This window comes from Calypte anna, chromosome 13, assembly GCF_003957555.1.
Source record: "Calypte anna isolate BGI_N300 chromosome 13, bCalAnn1_v1.p, whole genome shotgun sequence".
Taxonomy (NCBI): Eukaryota; Metazoa; Chordata; class Aves; order Apodiformes; family Trochilidae; genus Calypte; species Calypte anna.
The window spans coordinates 9,494,500-9,521,756 of NC_044259.1; the positions used below are offsets into that span (position 1 = coordinate 9,494,500).

The 27,257-nt window shown below is 62.5% G+C and overlaps 3 protein-coding genes across 9 annotated transcripts in view; 2 read left to right on the forward strand and 1 right to left on the reverse strand.

The window, feature by feature from the left end:
• UIMC1 (ubiquitin interaction motif containing 1) overlaps positions 1-719 on the forward strand; it is a 38,685-nt gene extending 37,966 nt beyond the window's left edge. For 5 of the 7 annotated variants that reach the window (XM_030458854.1, XM_030458858.1, XM_030458856.1 and 2 more), the window contains exon 13: positions 221-719. In XM_030458854.1, the coding sequence (XP_030314714.1) occupies positions 221-468 (248 nt within the window). In that variant the 3' untranslated portion in view covers positions 469-719. The remainder of the gene's footprint in view (positions 1-220) is intronic. The other 2 variants (XM_030458859.1, XM_030458860.1) reach the window with 2 other exon arrangements.
• A 1,018-nt stretch (positions 720-1,737) lies between these two features.
• On the forward strand, positions 1,738-6,774 carry HK3 (hexokinase 3). The gene is given in 19 exon segments (XM_030459408.1): positions 1,738-1,871; positions 1,951-2,005; positions 2,087-2,249; positions 2,554-2,702; positions 2,807-2,977; positions 3,086-3,181; positions 3,266-3,365; positions 3,449-3,632; positions 3,804-3,959; positions 4,054-4,291; positions 4,496-4,667; positions 4,746-4,885; positions 5,031-5,150; positions 5,239-5,334; positions 5,449-5,548; positions 5,688-5,871; positions 5,950-6,105; positions 6,296-6,529; positions 6,639-6,774. Coding segments are annotated over 19 exon segments (2,784 nt in total).
• Positions 6,775-6,889: 115 nt separating this feature from the next.
• UNC5A (unc-5 netrin receptor A) lies at positions 6,890-19,640 on the reverse strand. The gene is made up of 16 exons (XM_030459023.1): positions 19,529-19,640; positions 11,549-11,770; positions 11,264-11,407; positions 11,085-11,188; positions 10,796-10,976; positions 10,510-10,677; positions 10,175-10,339; positions 9,902-10,090; positions 9,194-9,493; positions 9,015-9,102; positions 8,762-8,930; positions 8,444-8,677; positions 8,181-8,330; positions 7,938-8,102; positions 7,681-7,859; positions 6,890-7,462 (listed from the first exon to the last, which is right to left on the reverse strand). Exons 1-16 carry the CDS (start codon positions 19,638-19,640, stop codon positions 7,297-7,299), a joined length of 2,736 nt encoding a protein of 911 aa, XP_030314883.1. The 3' UTR covers positions 6,890-7,296.
• Positions 19,641-27,257: the final 7,617 nt, after the last annotated feature.

The window sequence follows — 27,257 nt, forward strand, 5'->3', positions numbered from 1 at the left end:
TGCAGGGGTGGGAGGGTACTCTTGGTCATTGCACCAAGAGATGCCCAGCTTCCTGGGGGGTGGCAGGGTGCTCCCCTCCCTGCCTGAACATTGGCACTTTCCCCCATGGGTCCAAGGACGGAGGAGATGAGTGGGAAGAAATTCAGCAGCATGTGAGAGAATTGTGCATGGCTTGCAGCCAGGGGTGGCCAGGCAGGGCTGACCTCTGCTCTTTTTGCAGGTGGTGATGCGGGGACCACCCTCTCTGAACTAGGAGACCAACAGTCCCCTCCTGCACTCTCAGACAGAGCTGGGGGGGCATCAGCACACAGTCCCAGCTCCCTTCAGCACCTTCCTTTTGACATCTCCTCTGCAAAACCCTCCTTGGAAGCCATGGACTGTGCAGTGGACTTGGAGCCACACACAGCTCTTCACTTGGGCAGTCAGCAACAGACCAAAGGCTGCCGGCGGAGAAGGCGCAAGTTCTGAGGCCGGTGGTGCAGAGGGCACCCCCCCCCCCGGCTCCCTGCACCCCGACAAGGGTCTGTGTGGCACCATACCCCTGCTTCAACTGCAGCCTTCTTCTCCCACCCCCCTTTTCTATGTTTTCTACAACCTGTGCAGGGAGTGCTGGGTGGAGAAGTGACTGTGTGTTTTATAGGTGCCTGTGCAGCTTTGCTCTCTGTTAAAGAAATGGAAATATATTTATGTATGTTTTTATGAAACTGCAGCAACACGGAGGAGATGTGCTGTCTTTCTCTGGGGAATGGGAGGCGTGTCCAAAATCACACTTCCCGAGGTCAGTCCTCAGGCTCTGCGAAGTGGTGGGAGCTGTGGGGCTGCGGTGCCCTGTGTTCTGGGGAGCAGCACATCGGTGCCTTTCCCTGCTGGGAGTGCGGAGGGCACCTTGGTGCCGGATGACAGAGACCGGTGGAGCTACGGCCGCAGTGTCCCCATGTCCTTGGGGCCTCCCTGCCCGCCGGGCAGCTCGGCTGTCAGCCGGGTCCCCGTGTCAGGAACGGCTCTGCCTGCTCCAGCCAGCGGCGCGTTCAGGGATGGGATGGAGCCCCGGAGGGCATCTTCGCCCCGCCGGGGAGCCCCTTACCGGGAACGGGCGGAACTCATCACTGTGCTGCTTAATTAACGGGACGAGCTGACGCGGAGCTAATTGAAATTCGGATTTAAATGTAAAAGCGCTAATGGGAAGCGCGAGAGATGCTGCGGGAGGGGGGCGGGGGGGGGATAGGCCCCTCCCGCGGGGGCTCCCCCCGGCAGCGCGCGGGGCCGCTTATTGGCCAGCGGCGCGGCGGGGCGGCCAATGGCGGGGCAGGGCGGGGCGCCCGCGGGCGCTGCTTCTGTTACCGGGGCAACGACAGCGGCGTTAGCAACGGTTCCCCCACCACCGGCCCCCTCGCCTCTCCCCCCCCCCCCCCCCACCACCGGCCTGCCCGCCACCGGCCCCGCCACCGGGCCCTCCACCATGGCCAGCCCCTCCCGTCGCCACTCCCGTCTCCACTCCCGGTCTCAGTCTGGCCGGTACGGCAGGATAACCAGTGTCGCCTGGGAACAGAGCCCCGCCACCCCCCATTGCCCGGTCCTGAACCGGCTCCGGCCCGGCGGCGGTAGAGCGAAGTCAGGCTTGGGGAAGCCGTAGTCGGGTCTGGGGATAGGGCTGAGCAGGCTTCCCCTGTACCCCGGTGTTGCATCTCCCCTGGGAGGGGAGATACCAGCCTCTGACCTTGCAGGTGGTGGGAAGACATGGGCAGGGCAAGGCAGTGCCAGCGCCCTTCTCCCGCAGCCCCCGAGGACGGTCCCCACACCCTCGTCGTCATCGGGCGCCGCTTCCCCCTCTACTCCCGGCTGCCGGGTGGAAGCAGGGATGCGGAGGGGAGGTGGGAGGCCCTGCTCGTGTGTCCTGTCCTCTTGCAGGGTCGGGGCTCAGCAGGTGACTTGCCACATCTCTCCATACAGCTCCTCACTAGCTCATCAGCTGGGCAAACAGGATGATGGCCCTGCCTGTGCACCGGTAATGAAAGTCCTATCACTGCCCCTTGCCCAGTGAGGGCGCCCCTGCCCTTTAAGCCTGTCCTGACGAGCCATCCCCCAGATGCAACGAGCCCTGCTGTCACTCACCATCCCACTGGAGATGCTGCAGCTGGTGAAGAGTCGCATGATGGAGGCCATGCTCAAGGGGCTGAGCCGTGAGACCCATGCACAGTCCTGTGTGCAGATGTTGCCCACATTCATCTGCTCCACACCCGATGGCACTGGTAAGGCAGCTGAGCCTGGGGACGTGCTGCTCAGCTCCCTGCAGCTCCACACACTTTGATGGATTTGGCCTTGCAGGTGCTGGGGAGGACTGGTCTCTGGTCAGCCATGGGGTTGCACCGTCTCTGCCAGCCCCCAGTGCAGGGTCAGAGGCCAGGAACTGCCTTCCTTAGGCTCTGTGGTCATCTCAGGCTCTTTGGAGCCTCCCCTGTGGGTGACTGACTATCCGTGGGACAGGGTGAAAAAAAGATTTGGGGGATCTGCCACAGAGCAGGTCTGCTTGACACCACCTCTGCTCCTCTGCAGAGAAGGGCAACTTGTTGGTGGTGGAGCTATGCCAGAAGCATGTCCGGACCTTGTGGGTGAAGCTCCTGGGAGATGGCAACTACAGCCCTGAAATTATGTACAAAATTTTTGACTTACCAGAGAGCGTCATGCAGGGCAAGGGGGAAGAGGTATGAGGAGGCCATGGCAGAGGGTGGCTGGTGCTGGTACCCAGCAGCCTGGAGGCTCAGCAGGGTTCCAGGCCAGTGCTGGGCCTCTGGGCTGCTTCCTGCAGCCTGGGTACAAGAAGAGGGGAGTAGCCAGTCACTCAATGTTGTATTTGCAGCTCTTTGGCTTCATTGCAAAATGTGTGTGCCAGTTCCTGTCTGGCATCGACAGCCCCCAGGCCCCCATCCCCTTGGGCTTTGTCTTCCCCTTCAGCTGCAAGAAGAAGAAGCTGGATGAGGTGAATAGACCCCATGCTTGGCTGCAGCCACTTTCTCCCTGGGACATCAGGGGAGTGGTGCTGGCCCTGGTGGCAGAGGTCAACAGCTCAGCCATGTGCTCTCCACAGGCTGAACTCATCTCCTGGTCCAAGGGCTTTTGCTGCAGTGATGTGGAGGGAAAGGACGTTGTGCAGTTGCTGCAGAAAGCCATCAACAGTCAGGAGGTTGGGGGCCATGAGGAAGAGGAGCCTGGATGGGGGCTGCTCCTATGGGTGTATTGACCATGCTCTTTCTCTGCCTCCGGCCAGGTCTACAACGTGGATGTTGTTGCCCTACTGAATGACACTGTAGGTACCATCATGACCTGCAGCACGCGGGACAAACCCTGTGAGATTGGCTTAGTAGTGGGTGAGCAGCGGGAAACCTGTGTGACAGGGTGGTGAGTGCTGGGGAGGTTGTGCCAGTGCTATCACCCCCTCTGTCCCCCACAGACACTGGCACCAACAGCTGCTTCATGGCTGAGGCACAGCTGGTGGAGATGGTGGAGGAAACCAGTGGGCGGATGTGTGTCAACACTGAGTGGGGCTCATTTGGGGACGATGGCTCCCTGAATGACATCCTGACCCCTTATGACCAACGTGTGGACCAGGAATCCAGTGACCCTGGATTGAAAAGGTGCTCCCACCCTCACGCAAGGGCGAGGTCCTGAGGCTCCCCATCCGCCCCTGAGCATACCAGGCCACACCAACAGGAGCACATGCTCCCCTGTGATGCTCCTGGGTGCTCTCAAAGAGCTGAGGAGTGCTGGAAGGGGGATGACTGACCCCCTGCTTGGGCTCCACGTAGGTTTGAAAAGCTGGTGGGGGGCCTGTACCTGGGGGAGATTGTCCGGCACGTGCTGGTATCTCTGACTGCAGAGAAAGCACTCTTCGTTGGGAGCAATGTCAGCACCCTGAGGACCAAAGATGTGATCAGGACAGAGCAGGTCCTTGATATCATCGAGTGAGTGTCTAGACACCAGGAGCTGCACCAGGTGGGAGGAGTGGGACGGATGGGTGGGTGGCCCTGTGAACCAGCACTCTGCTCTCCCTTCCAGTGGCGCAGATGGCATGGAGACAGCAAGGAAGATTCTGGAGGCTCTGGGGCTGAGCCCCAGCGAGCGGGACTGCTGCCGGGTGCAGCAGGTCTGCCGGGCCGTGGTCAGCCGTGCTGCCGCGCTCTGTGCCGCCGGGCTGGCCGCCATCCTCACCCACATGCGTGAGGCCCGGGGTCTGGAGCAGCTCTCTGTCAACGTGGGGGTGGAGGGACAGCTGTACCAGAGGCAGCCAAGGTGAGTAGGAACACCAGAGTCCCAGCCCAGCGGGATAACTTGAGCCCATCCTTCGCTGTCTTCTTCCCATAGCAGGTTTGGGGAGATCCTGCAGAGCGTGACAGGGCTGCTGGCCCCTGAGTGCACCACCACCCTCCTGCACGCAGTGGATGGGACTGGGCGGGGGGCAGCCATGGTGACAGCGGTGGCTTTACGCCTGGCGGCCCAGCGCCGTGAAGTGGACCTGCTGCTGGCACCACTGCAGCTCAGCTATGATGACCTGAAGCACGTCCAGGCGCTGATGAGGCAGGAGATGGAGCTGGGGCTGGGGCGGGACACCCACGCCAATGCTTCCGTCCGCATGCTGCCCACCTATGTCTGCGCCACCCCCGATGGCAAAGGTGAGGGGCAGGGACCTGGAGAACTGGGGTGCCAGGAGGGCTGTGGCCACGCTGACACCCTGTCCCTGCTTGTCACAGAGCAAGGCAAATTCCTGGCACTGGACCTGGGGGGGACCAATTTCCGGGTGCTGGCGGTGCATGTGGGGAAGGAAGGCATCCGTATGGCCAGTGAGATCTACGTCATCCCGACCACAGCCATGACAGGCACTGGCGAGGCGGTGAGGCTGGAGGCTCTGGCTGGGGGATGGGGAAAGGGGTGGGAATTGCTTCCCCCTTTCACTACCCACAGGCCTGGGAAGGGGCTGGTAGACCTCCATGGCATCTCCCTACCTGGGACCTTGAGACTATCACCACACCCCGCAGCTCTTTGACCACATCATGGAGTGCATCATCGACTTCCAGCAGAAGCAGGACCTGATGGCGCAAGTCCTGCCACTCGGCTTCACCTTCTCCTTCCCCTGCCAGCAGCTGGGTCTGGATAAGGTGAGGAGGGGCCTCCAGCCCCAGAGGGATGGGGACATCCCTGGGGTGTGAGGCAGCTGCCTGGCTCCTGCTCCTTCCTCTCTTGCAGGCAGTGCTGCTGAACTGGACTAAAGGCTTCAATGCCTCTGGCTGCGTTGGGGAGGATGTGGTCCGGCTGCTGAGGGAGGCTGCCCAGCGCAAAGAAGTAGGGAAGGAATGGGACTCGATACCCTGTGCCACCCTGCACCCAGGCAGTGTCAGCCCCAGGAACCAGCTGGGTGACACTAAGCCTCATACGTCCTTGTCTCCGGTTTGGCAGCACTTAGGGCTGAAGGTGGTGGCTGTGATCAACGACACGGTGGGAACCATGATGTCCTGTGGCTATGATGATCCAAATTGTGAAATCGGCCTTATTGTGGGTAAGGAGCCCCTTTGTACCAGTGGGTCTCCCATCCCATCACCACCCACTCAGCCTGCCCAGCATAGTCCTGGGGTGGCAGGTGGCTCTGCCAGGGCTGTGGGGAATGGGGTGGGGTGACACCAGGGAGTGGCCTGCAGGGACAGGGTCCAATGCCTGCTACATGGAGGAGATGAGGAACGTGGGAACCGTGGAGGGGGAGCAGGGACGCATGTGCATCAACATGGAGTGGGGGGCCTTCGGGGACAACGGCTGCCTGGGTAGCATCTTCACCGATTTCGATGAGCAGGTGGATGAGAAAACAATTAATGCGGGCAAGCAGAGGTGGGTGAGGGTCCTGGGGTGGGGAGGGAGCCAGGGGGGTAGTGTGGCTGTGACTAACTAAAGCTGTGCCTGGGGCAGGTTTGAGAAGCTCATCAGTGGCATGTACCTGGGTGAGATTGTGCGCCACATCCTAGTGGCAATGGTAGAGAAACAGCTCCTATTCCATGGCAAGCCCTGCTCCAGTCTCATGGAAAGAAACATCTTTCAGACCAAGTTCCTCTCCACCATCGAGGTGTGAGTGCTGTGCGCCGGTGGGACCCCTAGCCCAGGGTTGGGGGTGTGGAGCAGAACCCTAGGAAGGGGGGCCATGCTGCATTGGTGGGAATGCATGCAGGGTGCAGCCACCTCCATCACATGGGATGAGATCAATGATGGGGAATACGATGGGGACCATGGTTCTAATATTGCCTCTGGTCTGGGACAGTGATGGGCTGGCCCTGCGGCAGGTCCAGGGCATCCTGCAGGACCTGGGGATCCAGGCCAGCTTCGAGGACAGTGTACTGGTGCGAAAGGTGTGCCACACTGTGTCCCTACGGGCAGCCCAGCTCTGTGCTGCAGGCTTGGCTGCTGTGGTGGAGAAAATGCGGGAGAACCGTGGCCTAGATAAGATGGCTGTCACCGTGGGGGTGGATGGCACCTTGTACAAGCTGCACCCATGGTGAGTGGAGCTAGGGGTGGCAGGCACCTCCTGAGGAGTGTACCACAGGGATGAAAGTGGCCCAGGGGGTGCAGGGCAATGCCCTCACTTCCCCCTTCTGTCCCCCCAGCTTCTCCCAGAACGTCCAGAAGACACTGCGGGAACTGGCACCCAACTGCAACGTCACCTTCCTGCAATCAGAGGATGGCTCAGGGAAAGGGGCTGCACTCGTGGCAGCCGTGGCCTGCCGTGGGGATGAGCTCTAAGGGAGAGCCACCACTGCCACCCCAATAAAGTGCTTTGTGCCGCATCTCTGACTCCTGTGGATGGGGGAACACAGCGTGGGGGGGGACACTGCACGGCCAGGCACAGCCCCACATAGCAATATATATCGAATTTATTTACATTCACGTCCGGCAGACCCCCCGCCCGCGGCACCGCTATGTACATAAGGCCAAGTGTAAATACTTGAATGCACTTAATACAGAATTTAAAAAACGGTCTTTACACAACACGGCACGGGGCCTGGCACGGCACCGCCCGGCCCCACACGCAGACACCACCACGGCACCGCACGCAACGACGCACACCCAGTGTCCCCACGGGCCCCCACCATGGGGCTGTGGGACCCCCGGGGCCAGGCTGAGTCCCGCCGGTGCCGTGGGGCACAGGCAGCCCTCCCCATGGGCTGTGGGGCAGTGGGGGCCCAGGGGCCGGCCGGGGCTCCCCCCTGCCCCATGGCGATGGTCTCCTGGGAAAGGGGTTGGAGACCCCCCCCTGCACTGTGCTCAGCACTCAGCCTCGGAGATGGCGAAGAGGGCACTGTCCTGCTTGCCCACCTCAGCCACAGCGGCGGCCAGCTGGGAGAGGTTGCCATTGGGGAAGTGCCGTGCTTCCCACAGGTTGAGGATCATGGCCGTGGGGCTGGACTTCGAGGCGAAGAAGCTGAGATGGCTGTGGGGGGACACACAGAGGGACCATGTCAGGGCACAGGATAGCTCTGCACCCTGGGACCAACCCCATGCTGGTCCCAGCATGGTCACTTCCCTACTCCCAAGTCTCACAGCATGCAACCATTCATCCCTAGATGCAGGATGAGACCAGAAATCCCCTGTCCCCATCCATCATGCCACCCCATCCCTGTCCCCAGCGCTGTCCCCATCCTGGGCCACCTGTCAAGGTTGAGCTTCTGGGCCAGCATCCTCCAGTCAGCTCCCCGGGTGCCTGGGGGGTCCAGGCTGCTGATGATCTTCTGGCGGATGAGGAAGGGGATCTTGAAGGCACTGGGGCCCACCAGAGCTGGGGCGCCCACCTCACTGTCAGGAACCAGCCAGTCTGAAAACCTCGTGTCCTAGGGGAAAGCATGGGAGGGTTGATGTGAGCCCATCCTGGGGCCACCTCCAGAGCCCCCCTCAAGCCCTGCCCTCACCTTGGCAATGTTGAAGTTGACAGTGAAGCTCTGCCCGTCACCCTCCACCTGCCAGACCCAGATCTTGCAGGCCAGTTCACAGGTGCTGGGGCTCAGGCGCTCCAGGGTGAAGGTGCAGTGCAGGAAGGGCTGCAGCCCGCTCCAAATGTGGTAGAAAGGGATCTCCTGTGATGGGAGAGGGGGGTCAGGGTCGCAGGGACTCACCCCTGTTCCCAGACCCCATGCAGCAGCTGGGTTCTTCACCTGATAGCTGGCAAGGAGTTTGCTCTTCCAGAGTGAGCTGGGCATGTCGTGGATGGAGAGGCGCAGGTTGTGGTAGCTGTCCTTGAAGTGCAGCACCCGGGGCGCTCCGATCAGCTGCCCCCCCAGCTGCTTCTCCAGCTGGATCACCTCCTACAGCACAGGTGGCAATGGGGCAGAAGCTGCTGCACCCCAGGACCCCACCTCCCCATGGTCCTCCCTCTGAACTGGGATGGAGTGGGTGCTGCATGGGGACCCCCTGGTACCTTGAGGACATCCTGGGTGTCACTGAGGCAGTAGACACGGATGTTGTACTCCAGAGAGGGGCAGGCGGCTGGCGCGAACAGGACCAGCTTGAGGCGCTTGGAGGCCGCCATGCTGAGGGATTCCCCCACCAGGGCGAAGCGCCCCAGCTGCTCCGTGAAGATGTAGCAAGCCTGAGCTTCCAGCTGGCAGTAGTAGAGCTCTGTGCACGGCTCGGCGCCCAGCTGCAGCACATCCTGCAACACCCAGGCAGAAATGCACCCTGGACACCAGCACCCTCCACTACTCTGACCCCCTCGAGCCCCATGGCAGATGCTCACCTCCCACGTGCCTTCACACGACTGCTTCTTCAGCCGGATGCTCCAGTTCTCAGCGCTGGCCTCCACGCAATGACCCATGGCCAGGATGGCAGGGCGGGTGAGAAGGACCCCAGGAGGGCCACAGCTGACGATGGGGCTCAGCAGTGTCTGACAGCCAGCCAGGGGCAGCCTGGGGTAGGGATGGGGGCACCTCAGCAGAGCCATCCCCCCTTGAAAGGCCCCATACCCTGGCAGCCCCAGCTGTGGCACCTACCTCACCTCCTCCTGCTTGTGCAGTGTTAGGTAGACCTCATAGATCTTCCCCCGTGGGATTGCATCAGGTGGAATAAGCAAGCTGATCCCTGAGTAGGGGGTGCAGGCAGGGTGATGAGCCCCATAGGGACCTGCCATCATCAGGTGATGCTCAGGCACCCCATGCTCACCCCCCCATACCTGTGTTGGGGATCATGAGCCGCCCCCCCAGGAAGTTGAAGGTGCCGTAGGCCATGTTGGTGGTTCCACGGGGCAGGGAGCGAAAGTAGCTCTGGGTGGAGAGCCGGGCCACGAATTCAGCCCCCTCAGCAGCAGGTGAGCTGTGGTGCAGCGTGTGCCGCCCAGCACCCAGTGGGCTCAGCAGGTGCCCATTTGGCAGCTGGAGCTTGGCAGGGCCATCCTGGCGTGGGCAGAGTGAGCCCTGGTAGGTCATGGTGGTGGTGCTGAGGTCAGGCTGGATGGTGAGCAGGCTGGGGTTGTCTGTGGCACAGAGCAGGAACTGTGGCACAGGGGCATAGCGAGTACGAGGAGATCCCACCAGCAACGCAGTGGCACAATGACCCCAGGGGCATAGGGCACACAGCCCCTGCCCCGTGGCACAGATCCTTGGGGCACAGTCACCCCTGGGGTCCCCAGAGCATGCAGCACCAATCCAGGGCATGGGACCTATAGGGGCCTGGGATCCTACAGGACACTGTCAGGGAACAAAGCACTCAGGGACCCTGCAAGATAAGTAAGGTCCCTGTCCCTATGTCAGGGATCTCCTAGGGGACAGAACCTCCAGTCAAGGTCAGGGACCCCCTGGGGCAGATGGCCATCCCCATGCTGTGAGGGATTCTCTGTCCCAGTACAACAGCTGCACTGTAGCATCCCCACAGCCCCACTCACCGGCCTTGCTGGGCTTGATACTGACGGGCTGGAAGCCAGCAGTGAGGATGGACGAGTCAGCCACATCAGCGTCCAGGCCCCCCTTCTTACGGCAGTACACCAGCACCCCCACCAGCAGCAGCAGCACCAGGCACACGGCCACAGCCACCAGCCCCACGTACAGTGCTACGTCGTCTGCACCAGGGGCAGCTGTGTGGAGCAGGGCATCAGCACCCACGGTAAACCCCAGCCCCCCATCCCAGGGGGCATCCCCACCATCCCCGCTGTACTCACCGTGGCTGCAGAGCTCGGAGGTGCAGTTGCGGGTGTCCAGCTCAGGGCCGTGGCAATCCCGGCCCCCGTTGCGTGGTGCTGGCTCTGAGCACTCCCGACTCCGCCAGTGGGTGCATTCGGTTCCACACACCGACCACTTGCTCCATTCTGACCAGGCACCATCCACTGTGGGTACAGCCAAGGGTCAGCATCCCACTGCCATCCCCCTCTTGCCCCGGAGTTGGCAGAGACGGACACATTGGGGGTGTAAGGACAAGACACCCACAGGGATGGGGATAGGTGCTGTGGGGAGTGCAGGATGGGCATGGCAGAAGTGCCCTGGGCAGGGCAAGTACCTGGGCAGAGAGTGGTGCAGGCAGTTTTCTGTACGTTTTGGCCCTCACAGAAAGCTCCCCCGTTGAGGGGCGTGGGGTTGGTGCAGGTCCGGCTCCGCTTCTGCCAGCCCCGTCCACAGCTGGTGCTGCAGCCTGACCACTGTGTCCATGTCGACCAGCCTCCGTTCACTGGGTGGGTGGAGAGGGACCCATCAACACTGCACAGGGATGGGGGATGCAGGGAGGGACAGGACAGGGAGAGTGACACCAGGGCAGTGTGGCGGGGGCAGGAGTGGAGGGGCCGTACCATAGACGGTGATGGCAGCAGAGGTGCTGCGGCGACGGGCCACGATGTTTTTGGCCACACAGGTGTAGTTGGCAGTGTCGGCCAGGCGGGCCTGCCTCAGAACCAGGCTGTGCTCCGGTGTTACGTAGACGTTGGCATCCAGCTCTGGGTCCACCAGCTCCTCATTGCGCAACCACTCCACCTGTGGGACACAGGACACTGGGTGCCTGGCTGGGGAGCAGCCACAGTATGCCTGCAGGCAAGAGGCACCCCCAGCTGCATCCTGACCTGCTGGAACATGGAGGCTCACCTCAGCTGGGGGGATGCCCTCAGGAGGGCGGCATGGCAGCACAATGCCCTGCTCAATGGAGACCTCTCTGGCTGTTGGCTCCTGCTCAAAATTCTTGCGCAGATCTGAGGAGAAGCAGAGGTGAGAGGAGGAAGGTGGGGCCAGTGCCCTGTCCCACTTGGGCACCCACAGACACTCACAGGCGATGCGCACGAAGGCTTTCTGACTCTTGGTGGTGCCAGAGGAGCTCCAGGCCACACACTGGCACCAGTACTCCTCCAGCCCAAAAATCTTCTCCACTTGCTGGCGGGTCACCTCAATGCGCACCTCCATCACCGGCAGCCCTGCCAGCAGTGGGTAGCACGTCAGCACTGGCACACCAGGAGTGGTCCCAACAGCCCCAGCCCTATGCAACCACACTTGGAGAGCAGCACATGTGTCTCCCTGTTCCCAGGACCTGCACTGTCCCTCCCACTTGTGCTCACCAGTGCCGCGGTCAGTACTGTGCTGCGTGATGTGGTCACCCTGGTGCACCCACTCGCCATTGCACTTGAAGTAGATCTGGGTGGCAGGGGTGGCACGGCAGGCCAAGCTCACTGCCTTGTTCTTCACAATGTAGACGTCCTCTGGCTCCAGCTGGAAGTGCGGCAGCAGGTCCAGGGATGCTCCGGACACTGGGTTGGCCACAGTTGCGCTTTGTTGAGCACCTGTGGGGAGATCTGGGCTCCAGCACCTCTAGCATGCCTGGGCTGGGCAACAACCCATACAGCATTGCCCTGTGCCAGTGTCCCCATGCCTTGTTGCCATCCCTCCCTCTGTCAGCAATGCCATAGCCCCCTCCTGGCCCCTGCCATCCATCAGGCAGAGCAGCCGCACAGTGGCTGCACCCGCTGAACCCGCGCCGACCCCTCATGTCTACACTTAGCGTTAATGAAAAGGAAATGTAGTGTGACCAACAAGGGCCATTGCTCACGCCTCCCAGGGCACCCACTGCCCCCCTTCCCAGCATGCTGTGAGGCACTGCCTGGGTGTCACATCCTGCCCTGCTGTGACCTCGGGTGGCATAGGGACAGGGGACAATCGGTGGGGTGTGCAGCCAACACGTTGGGGACATGGCAGGGTGGCATAACCACTGGCACCTGCCCGGGAGAGGGTACAGACACAGCACGCGGGGGCTGGCTGTCCCCAGGGTGGTTGAGGTCAGCTCAGGGTTGCACAACAGTCCCCTGGGGGATCAGGAACTTCCCAGCTTTGCTTGGGCACTGTGAGTGTTGCACACCAGGGCAGGGTCCCCAAGGGAACAGCAGTGCTGAGAACACGGTCTGTGACACGGTCCTGCAGTGTCTGTGTCTTCCAGCCTGGGCATGGCCAGGTGCCCCCGCCCCCCCCACTCTGCTGCAGAAAGAGTTAATAAACTAGGGCCCTAAATAAGCATTTGATTAACAAACGATAAAATAGCCATTGTGTCACTGAATGAAGCCGTAATTGCTGCTGCTAATTGGCTGGTTAGGATTTAATAAGCAATTAAATGGGATGGAATGCGCAGTAATTAAGTGCCTTCTTTTGGCAACCACCGACCCCTACACGCCTGCCCGCGGGACCCCAGTTGTCTGTGCCCGCCCCGGCCGGCTCCCGCCGGGCACAGACGTCTGCGCGACAAGGGACACGGGGGTCCCTCGGGCCCCGCCTGAGTTCCCCAGAGGGAATCCAGGCCCTGCTGCTTCCCCCAGGTGGATCAGGCCCCTGGGAGCAGGAGAGAGGGACCGGCGCGGTGCCCGCCGGGACGGGCAAGGTGCGGCAGCTCATTTACGCGGGGAAGATAAACGGCCACCATAACGCGGCGGTTATTACCCCATCAGCACTTTTACAATGTCGCTGGCAATTAATTTAATTAAAACCCCTGTCGGGGATATACAGGCGTTTCATATTTCACCGGTTTAACGACACCCCTCCGCCCCCCCCGGCCGCAGCCCGGGGCCGGCCCAGAGGGTCACGGCGCGGACAGGCGCTGCAGTCCCCGGCATCGTGCAGTCCCCGGCTGCGGCACAGCTCACCACAGCACCCACAGCTCGCACCGCCGCCTCTCCCGCCCGGACAGCTCTGCGCACCGGCTGGGGGGATGAGATGAGCGGAAAACCAAAACAGTCTATTTACTAGATACTAGGTTTGCCGCTGCCTGCTGCCCGGGCGGCCATGGTGGGCAGGGTGCTGTGGGAACCCGCCTTTTAATCGCTCGAAAAGAGCGCGCCGGGTGCCGAGCTGTGTGGCTGAATTCATCACGATCGAGCAAAGGGGTGCAGGAAGCCCGGGGCTGACAGCGATGGGTGGGGCACAGAGCACCTCTTGCTGCCCGGTCCACCGGCTGCCTTGTGGGCAGGGTGGAATGGATAGCAAGTGAAGCTGGAGACAGTGTCAGAGCAGAGGGGGTGCCAGGCACCCTGCAATGCCCCCCGGACAGGATACCACCCTGCCGCTTGGCTCCAGGCAGGGCACAGGCGGGCTCTGCGGTGCTGCTGTGATTGAAGCCACGAGGCATGTCCGGGAGGCTGGAGCTGACCTGGAGCCCCTGAGAGGAGTGTTAGGAGCTGAAGAATGGGTACACCACCCCCCATGCACGGAGGCCTCGTCATGAGTACCCCACGCACTGTGGGCATCCCGTGCATATGGGCATCCTACACTTGAAGACACCCCCACGCACCACGCCCCCCCCAAAACACCTCAACGACGTGGGCACCCCCATCCTTTAGGCATAAACGCAGCGTGGGCACCCCGTGGGCAGTGCACCCCCCTCCCCCCACGCGACACCCTGCCGGCTCCCGTACCCACGTCGGCCTCGCCGCTCACCTGCCGCTGCGTTGCCATGGAAACAGGCGAGATGCTTATGTCACCTTGGCAAAGGAAAACGGGGAACTTCGCGGGGATAGCAGAATGGCAGGGTTCTGGGTTTTATTCGCTCCCGGGAGCGCGCCCGCCGTGGCAGGGCTCACAGCCCCGCCAGCCGCTGCTCCGACACCCAGAGGGGTAATTTGGAGCGCGATTTGCGCCCGGCACCGATACATCGCGGCCGGAGGAGTCAGTGCCTTAAGCAGGGCTTTATTATCACTTACGCCTTCGCCCACTCGGCAAGCTAACAAGGCAGGCCTGGAGAAGGGGCAGGGTGCTGGGAACCAAGCTGCGGCCCCCACCTCAGGGTGCAGAGGGGGTGGAGGCACCCTGCTACAGGCTCTGAGCACTGGCCTTCACCCCAGCCACTCTTGACCCCTCCCCATGCATAAACCCACTCCTGCTCCCTGCACCCCCAGCTGCTGCCACCCTGGGTGGACACAAAGCCCCTCACCGCAGCGCCTGGGCGCCCCAGCATCAGAAACACCAGGTGTACTGGTGTTACTGTGCAGCGAGAGACTGCAGGACGCCGCACTGCGAAGCATGGGGGGGCACTGACAGGACCCACCAGGCACCAGCAGGTGCCCACCACCCTGGTCCCTGTGGTCCTCAAGGGGCTGATCCTGCCCCTGATGCCGCGCTCCACGGCGGTGCAGAGCGCAGCATGTCCAAAGCTGCCGTGCCTCCTGCGGGGAGACGCCGGGAAGGTCAGCGTGTTCTTGGAGAGAAGCGGCTGTCCGCCGGCGGCTGCAGTAGCAAGACCCGGTACCGGCACGCCGGTATGCGCCCGCTCGGCACAGCTACCCCCGGGAGTGAGGAGACAGATGCCTGCAGAGGGAGAACGCTCCAGTGCCACGGATCCGCCTCCAGCACTGCTGTTCATCTGGGACCCGCGCATTGGCCATCCCAGGCAGGGCACCGATCTGATGCCAGCAGCCCTGCCCCAGCCTCCCTCTGCCCCCATTCTCTGCCCGCACCCCTGCCTGATGCTTTCCTCTCCGGGGGTCCGTGCGGCGGGGGAAGGTGGGGAGACTGACGCTAACACCTGCCCTCGCCAGCTGTGCCCCCCTCCAGGGGCCTCCCCTAATCCCCGCGGGATGTGCAGCCAGCAGATTCCATCGCTCCCCGCCAGGCCTGGCACACCGTTAACATCAAAGATTTCCTCGCACTTCGCCGGCACCCGGTCTGCACACGGGTAATTAAAGCAATAATTGCTGCTGATTGCGCTGGCCTAAACAAGGGAAGAGTGGGCATCAGGGGAGGGCAGAGGATGCCCAGCTGTGCTCAGGGGGAGCCGGGGCTGCCAGCTTCCCACAGACACACAGAGGTCCTCGTCGCTGTCTCTTTGCTCGCAGCAGGACGCAGAGGAAGGGTGCTGGCAAGAATCAGTGCCATCGAGAAGCTTGTCTGAGGCTTTGAACCGGGCACTATCCTGCCGGGAGAGGCTGGCTCCGAGCCGTGATGAGCTGAAGCTACTTCGGGAGAACCCCAGCGAGGAGCTGGCAGCGCCCTGCTGCCCGTTGTGACTCCAATGCTCACCTGGAGCACCTGGGCATGGGCAAGCACTCTCCTTGCACCCACCTTTTCACCCCCCGGTGATGCCAGCGGGTGTCGGTGCCAGGCCCAGCCGGGCAGGAGCCAGCAGGGGGATGCCAAGGCTGGGCAGCATGGCCCGGCTCCCGGCCAATCCGGCGTGTGGCAAGCACCGGGGACGATGCCACGACGGGCACAGAGTGCTCCAACGGGCACGGTGCCCCCGGGGGTGTCCCCGCTTGCCACAGGACCGTGTCCCCCATTTCCTGGCACGTCCCCACGAGCTGGACGCTGTCCTGGCACCCCAGGCGTGTGCCCCACATGTGCCAATCCCACGGCCACGGGAGAATCTGCATGGAGGAACAGGGAGCCAGACGGTGCCCGGATCCCGGCGAGCGCGTGGCAGAGTCTGGGCGCTGATTAAGGGAGTGCTTGTTATGAATGAATTAGTCAGGCGGGTTTGCATGACAATGGAGCTGCTTAATTACGGATTTGAGCTGATAACGCTCGCCCCACTACACGCAATTAGCATATGCCAGGGCGGGCAGGGCTCCGGGTGAGCTGCGCCCTCGCCCAGTCCAGCACTCACCAAGGGACTGCACAGCCCCAGCCATGCCCAAGTCTGCCCCGTGCCACCCGGTGCAGAGGGTCTGGGGACAACGGTGCCAGCAGAGGTGGCAGCCCCACCACGCTACCCCCAGGGGCCACTTCTGCCTGCCTGGAGCGTACCCGTCCTGGTACCCAGTGCTGGGCATCCTACCCCAGGTATCCATGGAGTCAGTTCTCTCTCGGCCCCATGGCACACACAGAAGACTTGCTCCCAGCCAACCTCAGATGCCTGCTGAATGCTAGTGTGTCCCCCCAGACCAAGTGTGCCTCTGGGACCCGTCCCAGGCTATGCCAGCCCCTGTCCACAGCACTGCAAGGGTAAAGGGTCACATCCTGGGTCCGCCTTGGTATGGGATAGGGGGGATCCCTCAGCACAGCCTAGCTCTGGGATGGTGTGGTAGAGACAGTACCAGGACAAGACCAACCCAGCCCCACATGTGATGTCTGTCGCTGAGGTCACAAGCCCGGGGAGCCGAGCAGCTTCTTGAGCTCTCCATTAACTGACAGCTAAGAGAAAATGCTCCTGGTGAGAGCTCCTGGAGAGACCTGCTGGGAGCAGTGTCAAGGTCACCCTCAGACCCTCATCCCCACAGAAGCAGGGAGGGGAGCTGGGTGTGGGGCTGGGGGAGGCCTCTCCATCCATGAAATACTCCTGTATCAGCCCCGTGGTCTCTCTTTCTCTCACTCATGCATGCTATATGGTTGTGATGGCAGACCCAGCACCGCACAACCTCGTGGCAGCAAGAGCTGGCTGGAGGGAACTGGCACCCAAGATCCCCATTCTGTGGGGAGGAGCCATAGGTTGGGCAGGGTCAGGAGAGGGCAAGGTGAGCTTGGATCTGCCTGACACCCACTTGAGAGTAGCATCCAAAAAGCAGGCAGGAAGCATGGAGAAAGAGTACTGAGCAACTGGGCCTGACCAGCTGAGAATGGGTTCACAGTGAGCACTGTTTGGAGACAGCCCACTCCAGCCTGCCCGTGGGCAGACACGTGATTCATGGACCAGCGATGGTGCTGACTGCCAGAGTGGTACTGGCACTGAGGGTGCACCCTTGGGTGCGGAGCAGGACACCATCCCTCGGGCACCAGCATCAGATCCAGGATGGTCCCAGTTGCTGCTGGCCACCCAGGTGTGGCAGATGCTCAGCTGAACCCATGGCTGCGAGGTGCCTGTGGTGACTTCGGGGAGACCAGCCCTGGTGGCACCACCAGCAACCCACTCCCCTCCTGCAAGCACCTGCCAGGCTCTGCACGGTTTGATGTAGTGCCAGCCCCGCATGGCACCGAGCCAGAACAAACAGCCCTGGGCGGGCTGTGTCTGCCGCACGCTCTCACTGACAGTCGGCATGGCAGCTCCCCGGCTGCCCGGCGTGTGCCAGCCCTGCCTACGGGCCTGCCTTTCTGCCTGCCCCGTGGAGGCACTGACACCCAGAAGGGAGATTGTGGGTTGCTGACGGGATGCAGCAACTTGGGTTGCAGGGCTAAGGGCTGCCTACTGGAGCCTGAGGGTCCCTGTCTGCCTGGTAAAGCCGACGGCACCATGTGGCTCATGCAGAGTGATCTGATCCCGTGGCCGCGGCCCAGAGGAGCTAGGGCAGGAGATGGTGTGCCTAGTGCTTCCTGGGGCGAGTGCCAGCCTGGAGCAGGAGATGCTTTGGGGCCTGGCACTGGATGCTGCAGATGTCAAGAGGAAGAACCCATGGCAGTGCTAGGAAAAGCCCCTGCTCCTGCGCCCTTGCCCACCCGCTAGCACGGCACTTAATCTGGGCAGCCCCTGCAACTCGGGTGCTCGCCTGGCACTGCTGCCCGCGGGTGTGCCCCAGCCCTCACTGCTGCTCTCACTTTCCCCTGGGGGAACAGGCAGCAGAGCGGGCAGCTCACACGGGGATGGTCAGCTACAGCTGCAGGCAGGGACCCACTGCCCGGATTCCCCTTTCCCCAACCTGCGGCTCGGCGCCTCGGTGGAAGGTGTGCCTTGCTGTGCCAGGCCGTGCCACACCGGAGCAGCACCCGGTGCGCAGAGGCCCAGTCATGCCATGTCTGTGCCGAGCGGTGGCCGCGCAGGTGGCCGGGCTCAGACACGCTGCGGCCGGCTGCGAGCTGCCTGCCAAGCGAGGACGAGCTCCTGCATCGCAATGCCCCGAGACAGCGCTGGCACTGCTGGTCCCCCCACACATCCTGCCGCAGAGCCGGCCTGGGGTGGCCTGGAGCATCCCCCTGTCCTGTTGTCCCCCACCTCCATCTGTGGGTCACCACGGGTGATGTAGGGGCAGCAGTGTTTGTCCCCACCTGGAGTTCGCTACCCACAGCACGCTGTATACGGGATCCCTCACACCAAGGGGTGTCTCCCCACCGTGCCACCAACCACGCCGTCTCCGCAGTGTGCCCCCACAGACAGGGCCACGCAGGGAACGCTTGGCGCGGGGTCCCCGGTGTGCCTGGCGGGGAAGGACGGGTGCAGGGCACACAGAGACTGCAGTCCCGCTGGGTGCCCGCCGTGCCCGGCCGGCGCATCGAGGCCAAGCTCGGGGACGTATTCGGTGGGGGCAGCAGGGTCGGTGGGCTGGGCACAGAGGGGGGTCGTCCCCCCCCTTGGACCCCCCGCAGAGCGCACGTCCAGCCTCGCGCAGCTCCCCGCCCCCAGCCCGGTCCTTTGTCTGCAGCCGCCACTTCCAGGCTGCTGTGACACCTGCCAGCAGACGCCAGCCCCGGGCACCCGCCGCCTGCCCACTATGCACGCCCTCCCGACCTATTCTGGCCCGGCAGCCGGTGCAGCCCCGGGAGGCTGGCTCAGCCCGCTCCCCTCACTCGCCGGCTACTGCCCGGGGAGGGCAGAGCCGAGGGCAGCCGTGCTCCGGACCGTCCGCGTCTGCAGCAGCACCGACGCAGCCCCTTATGCCCCCCCTCTCTCCCCAGCACACCACGGCCACCCCCGCGAGATGACAGCAGCCCCCCAGTGTATCCCGTCACCACAGTCCCCCGTGTCTCGGCTAGGTGATGGGGACGCCAGGGACCCCGTGCAGGGGCAGGGATGGTGTGCGGGGGGCAGGGACCTCACGCGTGGAGCAGGTCTGCCGCGGAAACCCGCGTCCAGGATAGTGGAGCCGTACCGGCGAGGGGGCGAGCGCCAGACCCTCGCCGGTGTGGGCAGCCTCCAGGCGATCGCGGGCTGGACACGCGTGTGCGGCCACGCGTGGGCACGGGGCGCCAGCGGCTGTCGTGGACCAGGGCGCACGGCCCCTGACCAGGAGGGCACCCCACGCAATCCCCCGTACCCCACTGCCGAGTGGGGGCCACCTCGCTCCGCGAACGGCCCCCGGCCGCCCTCGGGAGGACAACCGGCGCCCCGGGTGACCTTGCCCGGTACCGGGTCCCCGTCCCCCATTTCCGCCCCCACCGGCCCAGAGCCCAGTACCCCCGGGGGGTGCGCGGTGACTCACCGGCAGCGGCGAAGAGGACAGTGGCGAGCAGGGCACCGAGTGGCCCCGGCGCGGCGGCGGCGGCGGTGGCGGCGGCGGCGGGGGCCCGGCGGCGGCGCGGCCGCGCACCCATGGCGCGCCCCGCGGAGAGCTGCGCGGGGCGAGGGAGCAGGGCGGGCCGCCCTTAGCGGGCCATGGCCACCGGCCCCGCCACCGCCACCCGCCCGGCCCCGCCGCGGCTGCCGCCCGCCGCCTCGCCGCTCCGCTCCGCCCGGGCGCCGCCAATGCGGGGCGGCGAGCGCAGACCCGCCCGCGGAAGGGACGGCGCAACAGCTGGGCGCGCCCCCGCCGCCGCCCCCCCTCCCTGCGCCCCGCTCCGCACCCTCGGCACCGCACCCACCCCCCACCCTCCCTCTGCACCCCCTGGCCCGGCGCTGGGGGTCCCCTCGCACTGTTTTGCACCCTTCCCCAACACGGTATCCCCCCCGACCCAGGACATCCCCACGGCACGGCACCCACTCCACACCCTCCCTCTGCACCCCCCTGCTGTCCCCATGCGCAGGTGCTGCCCAGGGGTCTCCCAGCCCACCCTGGCACCCAGCGTGTGGGCGGAGGGGACAACCCCAGGGGAAGAGGGTCCTGGCAGCACCCTGCTCTGCACCATCCAGCCACCATGGTTCTGGTGGCTGAGCATGGTGTTTCATGCTGGGAAATGTCACAGAAACGGGGCCACCGTCTTGGCAGGAACCTGTGTCACTGGTGGGGCCCCATCTTATTCCCATTCAGGGGGCTCTGTCGCCAAGGTACCCTACACTTAGCTCGTCTGGGCTCTTGACAGGGGTCAGGTTCTACTTAAGTACTGGGCTTTGCTCTGGCTGCAGGATGTGGCCCCTGTCCCTCCCTGCACCATCCCTGCATTCAGGGAGGGGCACACGCACCTGTACTATCTGGCCAGGGTACCCAGCAAGCAGTGCTGCTATCACCAACAGGCAGATTGCTTTGTGGGCAAGGGGTGAAGGGGATGAGGCCAGACTGGGGTACCCGAGGTGCCCACTGAACCCTGTGGGAGCCAGATTCCATGACAGTGCTACCAAGCAGCCCACTGTCCCCAGCAGCAGTGGCTGGGCAGGGGCAGGCCTGGCAGAGTAACTCCTGCACTGTGCAGTGGTAATTTAATGAGCAGCTCCAGGAACAGCTAACAACTGCTCTGATGCCTTCAAGAGCTGAAGCAGGTGTGAAGCCAGTGCACCTCTCCCCAGTGGCACCAGCTGTGCTGCAGCCTCCATCTGCCCCGGTGCAGTGCTGGTGGTGCTGGGCAGAACCGAGGCTGCCACCAGCACAGCCACAGGGAGAGCCCAGGCAGTCTCCCAACACCACACTTCTTCCCGGGGACATTCTGTGCCCATGTAGCCATACACCAGCCATGTACACAGGCAGGGCTGTGCAGGTGGGGTGACACCCATGGTGCCCCATCTCACCCCCAGCACCCTGGCAAATCCTACATGGGTATTGCAGGGGGGCCAGCCAGCAGAGAAGAACCACGGCCAGCCGTGGGCAGAGCCCCAGCATGGCAGTGACAGCCCTCCTTCAGGCTGGCTCATTATTACTGATGGCTTTTGCATGGAAACAGGATGTTTTTACTCCTTGCGGCTCCATCTGCTCCTGCTGAAGTCACCGTGCTGCACGTGAGCTCCCGGGGGGCTGCCATGGGAACTGGAGTGAGCTCCTCTGCAGTGCTAGGACCCCCAGCCCAAGGTCTCATGGCAGCAAGAACCCCTGGCCAGGCAGTGGAGGAGGGCAAAGAGAGGGCACCCTAATCCTCAGAGCACCCCCCACACTGATCCAACCTGGGGCAGCATCATGGTGGGGAGGGTACTCAGGGCCCCCAGCGTGGTGCCAGCCCCATCTGTTCCTTGTGCCACTCTCCCGGGATGGATTCCAGCTCCTGCTCCTGGCACTGCGCCGGCAGTGCCAGCAAAAACACTCCCACTGCCCTGGTGCCCACTGAATGCTGCCTGCCCGACCACCAATCTGGAGTGCCCCATCCTGCCCTGGCTTTGCCTGGTTCCCTCACCATGTGCTTGTGACACCAGGTACCACGCTGCTGCCATGCTGAGGCCACATGGCGTCACCTCACATGTCCCTCCTGTGCTGTGGGCCAGCACGGATGGTCTGTCAGTTTGGAGGCGGCAGGGTGCACTGATGAGTTAATAGACAGTAATTAATACAGATTGGGGAGATCACTTTCAATTCCACTCCCTTTCCCTCTTGCCAAGCAGGAGATGATAGGGTGGATGAGGTAGATCTTGCACCACAGCTACCAGTACTGTGTCAGCCTAGCCTATCACCAGGGGTTCACCTGGGACTTCTTACCACCCACTGGGGTGACAGGAAGGGCCACAACATGTGGGGAGCAGTGGCACTTGGGGAATCTGAGAAAGGGAGTGTGGTGTTTGGCCTGGTGCCCTCAGCACCTGTGTGCCCTGCCACCATTGCAGCCCCAAAGGGATGCCAGGACCACTGGCCCCCCAGAGTACTGTAAATGGATTATTACTCAAAGTAATTAAAATGGAATTAAAAATTAATTCTCTTCTCCTGTGTGCCCTGGTCGTGGCTCAGTCACGTGCTGCAACCATTGTGCCAGAGCTCTCTCCAGAAAGAAATTAGATTGGTGTGGAGGTGGAGGGAGGGCATCACCCAGCAGGTGGTGGTACCCGAGCTTTGTGGGCTGGGCTGCCACCTCCCTGGGGATGGCACTGCTCTCACTCTGTGCCCTGGGCACTGTATCTGACCAGGCAAGCTGAGCAGAAAGCAGCTCACACCCATCACCAGGTCTGGCAAAGCCCCTGCCTGTGCCATGCCCAGCCTCCTGCCCAGCCTGGGCAGCCAGTGGCAAAGCCACCTACAAGATTTTCCAAACTCCCATCAAATATTAAAAAAGGTATTTGAGCTCATGTATAATGGATCGCCTGCGCGCTGCCTCCCCATCCATTTGTGGTATTTAAGGAATTCGAATATTAAACATCATTGTATTAGCAAAACCACCGTCTGCCTAATTGGGTTACAAACAGGGAAGGTGCTGATGAATAAATGATGCATAATGCATGGACCCCGTGAGCAGCTTGTGGCTCAGCCCCAGGCACTGGACATGGGTGTGCAGGGGGCTGGGAGGGTGCCCTGGAGGGGAGTGAGCACCAGCACTGCTGGTGTCAATGGCAGAGATGAGTGTGCCAGGAACATGTGTGCCACACAAGGGATACATGCCAGAGCATGGCACTGCAGGGCACAGCATGAGATGGCATGGCACATGCAGGCCTCATCCTGCACTGGGATGCACAGAAACAGAGCCAGGAGCCTGAAAACAACCCCAGCCACATGAGGAACAGAAAGATTATGAAAATGAAAAGTAAATAAATATGAATGTTGAGGACCTAATTCTGATAAGAGGATTTTCAAAATTAGCCATTTGCAAGAGTAGATTAACAGTGCAGAGTGCTGGGGGCGGGAAGGGTTCCATGAAAGCAAATGGCAAAGCCCACCCCAGCACAGCCTCTTCCTTACAGCCCCTGACACCCACAGAGCTGCTCCCCACTTTTTAAGGAGGTGGATTTGCTGTTAGTGTGGGGGAAAAGGGGGCAGCTGAAGAGGCCAGGGCACAGCATGGTGCAATCATGGACAAACAGGTCCTGTGGACATGGTACCACAGCACTGGAACCTCATTGGAGAGTGGCAGTGGCTGGAGATGCTGGGATGCTGGTGCAGAAGTCTCATTATATCCCAGCATCCGTGTGCATTCCTGTCCCCCCCTGGCCATGGTTGTAAGCAGCCGGAAGGTGTCCTGGACGTGTGCAGCCGGCAGGGCTGAAAGGGACCATGTGCTGTCTCCTAACCCCTCCTCAACTCCATGTGCTCCTTACCACAGCCCAGGGCCTGCTAGTCCCCTCCTCAGGATGACACAGACCCTCCTTCTGTGGTGCAGGCATGGGTCCAGGGTAGATTCTAGCTCCCACTGGGTTTCCAATCTTTGTGCAGGGCAGGGTCTGTGAACTCGCAGGCAGGGCAGGGTGCAGGCAAATCAGACCCCCGAGGGTGCTCCTGCAGCAGCAGCAACAGCACACAATTAATTAGCTGGGTGGTGGGACAGCAGCCGTCGGAGCTGTGCAGGATCGATAGGCACATCGACTGCTCAGGAAACACCAACCCTCCCGCCCAGGAACGAGGCGCTGGGGCGGGCGGACAGAGAAACGGGCAGGGAGCCCCGTGGCTGGGTGCTCGCAGGGGCTGGCTGTAGGCTACAGCATCACCACCCGCTTGCAAGGGAACATCGGGGTGCACAGGGCCGGAAGGAACCGGGCAGGCACTAGTGGTTCTGCTGGCTGCGTGCACTGTGCCCCAGGAGCCGCGGGAAAGCAATCGGTCCCTGTCCAAATCCAAGAAGAGGTGGGGGTGCTAATGCCCCCCGTTGGCTGCATCTGTGTCGAGAAAGGTGCAGGCTGGTCCCTCTGAGCTGGTGGCATCGTCTGGGTTGCTATGTGACCACGATAGACACTAGGGGACAGCTTGGCCATGGCACCTTGAGAGGGAGGACAGGACCCCTGGGCACGTGGAAGCCACCCTGGGGGCACCCAGACCGTGGGACGGGGCCAACAGAGCAAACCCCAAAGCGATGGTGGCCAGGGGGGCACAAGTAAGAGCAGCGGGGACAGCTCTGCCTGCAGCCAGCCACAGCACCGTGCCGCAGCCCTGCCTGCAGCTCTGTGGCGGAGTGGCTCCCGCCCCTGTCCCCAGCCCAGCCGCCCGCTCCCCCCGCCTGCCTCTGCCAAGCGGGAAGAGCCAGCCCGTCCCTGCGGGGAATGGAGAGTGCTCAGCCGTGTTGCAGGAGCCTGGTTGCCACTGTCATGCAGATGAGAAGTGACAGCAAGGGACCCTTCTCAGGTACAGACTCCCTGCGGTTCAGGGCAGGAGATACAGTCCCCCTGTTCCCCCGCCCACCTCTGCTGCTGGCACTGGGGACAGTCCTGCAGGCATTTAACCCCTTCCTCTCCGTGAAGGCCCTACCGTGCCAACCCCTCCCCTGTGCTACGCCTGCCTGCCCCATGCTGCAGGGACAGCGGGCAGGGAGCTGGATGGGACAGGCAGAGGCCGAGGGCCAGACCCATGGGTGCGTCCCCTCTGCTGTGCCCCACCACCCAGGAGCCTGAGGGGGTCTCGGGGCCCCTCGCATCCCACTTCTCCTGCACTGGTTGCTGTCTCCTGGGAGGTTGTCATGGGAACAGTGCACTGTAGGTACCCCTCACCCAGGTACCCATCCTTGTATGCCATGATGCTTCTGGGTGGAGGGCAAACCCAGCCTGCACCCTCACCAAGGCCTGGCTAGGTGGGAAGGAAGGGGATGCTCGTGATACTCAGGGCCAGAGGTCCTCCTGCATGCCCATGTCCCCTCCTGCCAGGGCCCAGAGCACTCCCATGATCCCCGAGCAGGCAACGGGGCAGGGAGCTGGGCACAAGCACCAGGGGAACGGCATGGCACAGTCCCAGTGCCAGCAGCCATCCGTCCCACTCTTACAGAGAGCGAGCGCTGCCTGTTCTTCCCCAGCCCACACACCTCACCACAGAGCCAGCAGCTTCTTCCCTAGTTACTTTGAGGGATTTTAACCCTGCAGCACCCATCAGTTGGAGTGGGATGGGTGCCTGCACCCATCCTGGCACCCCTTGCTGTGGGTAGGAGGCAAGATTAGTCCTCACTGCGGGAGCCATCAGAGCTGATGGCAAAGGGAGAGGTCAGAATGGCAGGCTGCCAAGCCCAGGCTCAGGCTGGCAGTGCCTGGCCCTGGCTGGAGGCCAGCTGCTGGCAAGGTGACCTGGAGTGTGTGCCCCAGCATCACCCACCTGCATTGTCCACTCACAGAGAGGGGCACAGATCCCTGTGCCAGCCCAATACCACGCTGCTGTCCCCATCCCACTGTGCCCCAGAGCTACCCTGTCCCCACTTCTGCATTCCTGCTGTGCACTATGAGTCCCGTGCACCACCCCCATAACCCAAAGCACCCTGACCCTCCTGCCCCACCACATCCAGTGGTTCCCACAGCCCCCCCCCATCCCTGTCCTTACTGTCCCCAGCCCCCAACTGCAGCCCTACCGCATGTCTGCTGCCATCTGCCTCTCCCTTTTGATTAGTATTAATTTTTAATTATGATTATTGACAGGGCTGCCAGCTCAGCTGCCAGATGGGACAGCTGCCCACCAAGAGACAGGCCAGGGGCAACCTGGCACTGCTGCACTCACCGGGTGGTTCCTGGCCAATGCTATGCCCACTGAGGCAGTCCTCATGTGCCCCCCACATCTCAGCACCCTCTTTCTCCCCAGGTAGGGCCCCTGGGATGCAGGACCTAAGGATGGCGGCCATCACATCCCCAAAGTGTGGCCTCCAAGTGAGCACCATCAGCCTCCGAACCCCTTGCCCGGCTGGGCTGTGGGGAGCCCATAAAGCCACGGAGGCAAATGGCCTGTATTGCTTTTCCAGTCAAATGAAATCCCCCCTGCAGCTGCATACAAATGGCAATGAACCATGGCAGCACACGGAAGCCTTTGCCAGCAACCCGCCTCCCCAGATAACCTTGGCCTCCCTGGAGGGCACAGGACACCCCAAGAGCACAGCCCTCTTGCTGCACCCATTGTGGGGATGAGGGAAGGGACAGTGTGCCAGCATGGCACAGGAAGGCTCAGACCCAGAGCCGGGGGCTGGGAAAGGGGGGAGTGTGCAGGCCAGGCAGAGGACTGGGTTGAAGAGGCAGAGGGAGAGACAACCCCAGCTCCTGACAGGGTTCACGCTTGGGGAGGAGGCGAGGCACAAAGAGGAGACACTGACGGTGAATTGGATGGGGGTCTAAGCACTCTCGTACTTCCACCTCTTCTCCAGCTTCAGCCCCATGTCCCAAAAGCGGCTGCTTCCCGCTTCTCGCCGGGGGCAGCTCTGCGCCCTCTGCGGAGCCGGGACGGAGCTGCCCAAGGCCGGGCGATCGGCGCCATCGTGTGGCGGAGATCCGGGACTGCAGGCAGCGCGGGTGCTGCCTGTGCGGACCCACCCCGGGCAGGGAAGGCTGCAGCCTCCAGCCAGGGACAGGCAGACCCTGTGGCTGGGTTCCCCGCCTCAGGGATATCTACCAGCCGCCCCCATAACTCTGCTCCCCCTTTTCCTTCCTGGTACTGCTGCTGACCCCGGGGAAAACCGAAGGATTATTGGCACCAATACACAAAGCAAATACGCTTCATACCACCTGTGCTTCAGGTGCCTGTGAGAGAGCGTGAGTAAACACAGCACAAGGTCAGCAACGTGGGGATGGTGCTATGCTACAGCCCCAGCATCAAGCCTGCGGTGGCATTAAGCAGCTAAGGCTGGGAAACTGGTCTTAACACAAACCCATCTCCCACCAATGTGCAGGGGCTTGGGAGAGATGGGAACCACTATCCCAGGTTGACCCCAGGGGCACAGGGCTCTGGTACTGCCTCCCACACCCAGGCTCACAGGGCAGTGAGCTGTGTGCATGCCTTGTCCCAAGGAGGACACAGCACAGGATCCTCCTGGGGACTATCCAGGGTCCCCCAGAGCAGAGGGACACCTCCACAGCCTCAGGGAGAGGTGTATTGGTCTCAGGCACTGTAGGAGGAAGGGGCACACGGTGCACCATGGCCAGAGTGATACCCAGGAGATTCCAACTCTTCTGGCCGTGCTCACCCAGTGGCAATGCAT

Excerpts from the sequence above, each read along its gene's own strand:
- UNC5A (XM_030459023.1), bottom strand. The coding sequence starts at position 19,640 with ATGGGTGCGCGGCCGCGCCGCCGCCGGGCCCCCGCCGCCGCCGCCACC. Across the intron at positions 9,103-9,193 it reads GCTCATGATCCCCAACACAG|GGATCAGCTTGCTTATTCCA; the intron begins GTATGGGGGGGT and ends CCCCCTACTCAG. Across the intron at positions 8,103-8,180 it reads AACTCCTTGCCAGCTATCAG|GAGATCCCTTTCTACCACAT; the intron begins GTGAAGAACCCA and ends CTCCCATCACAG.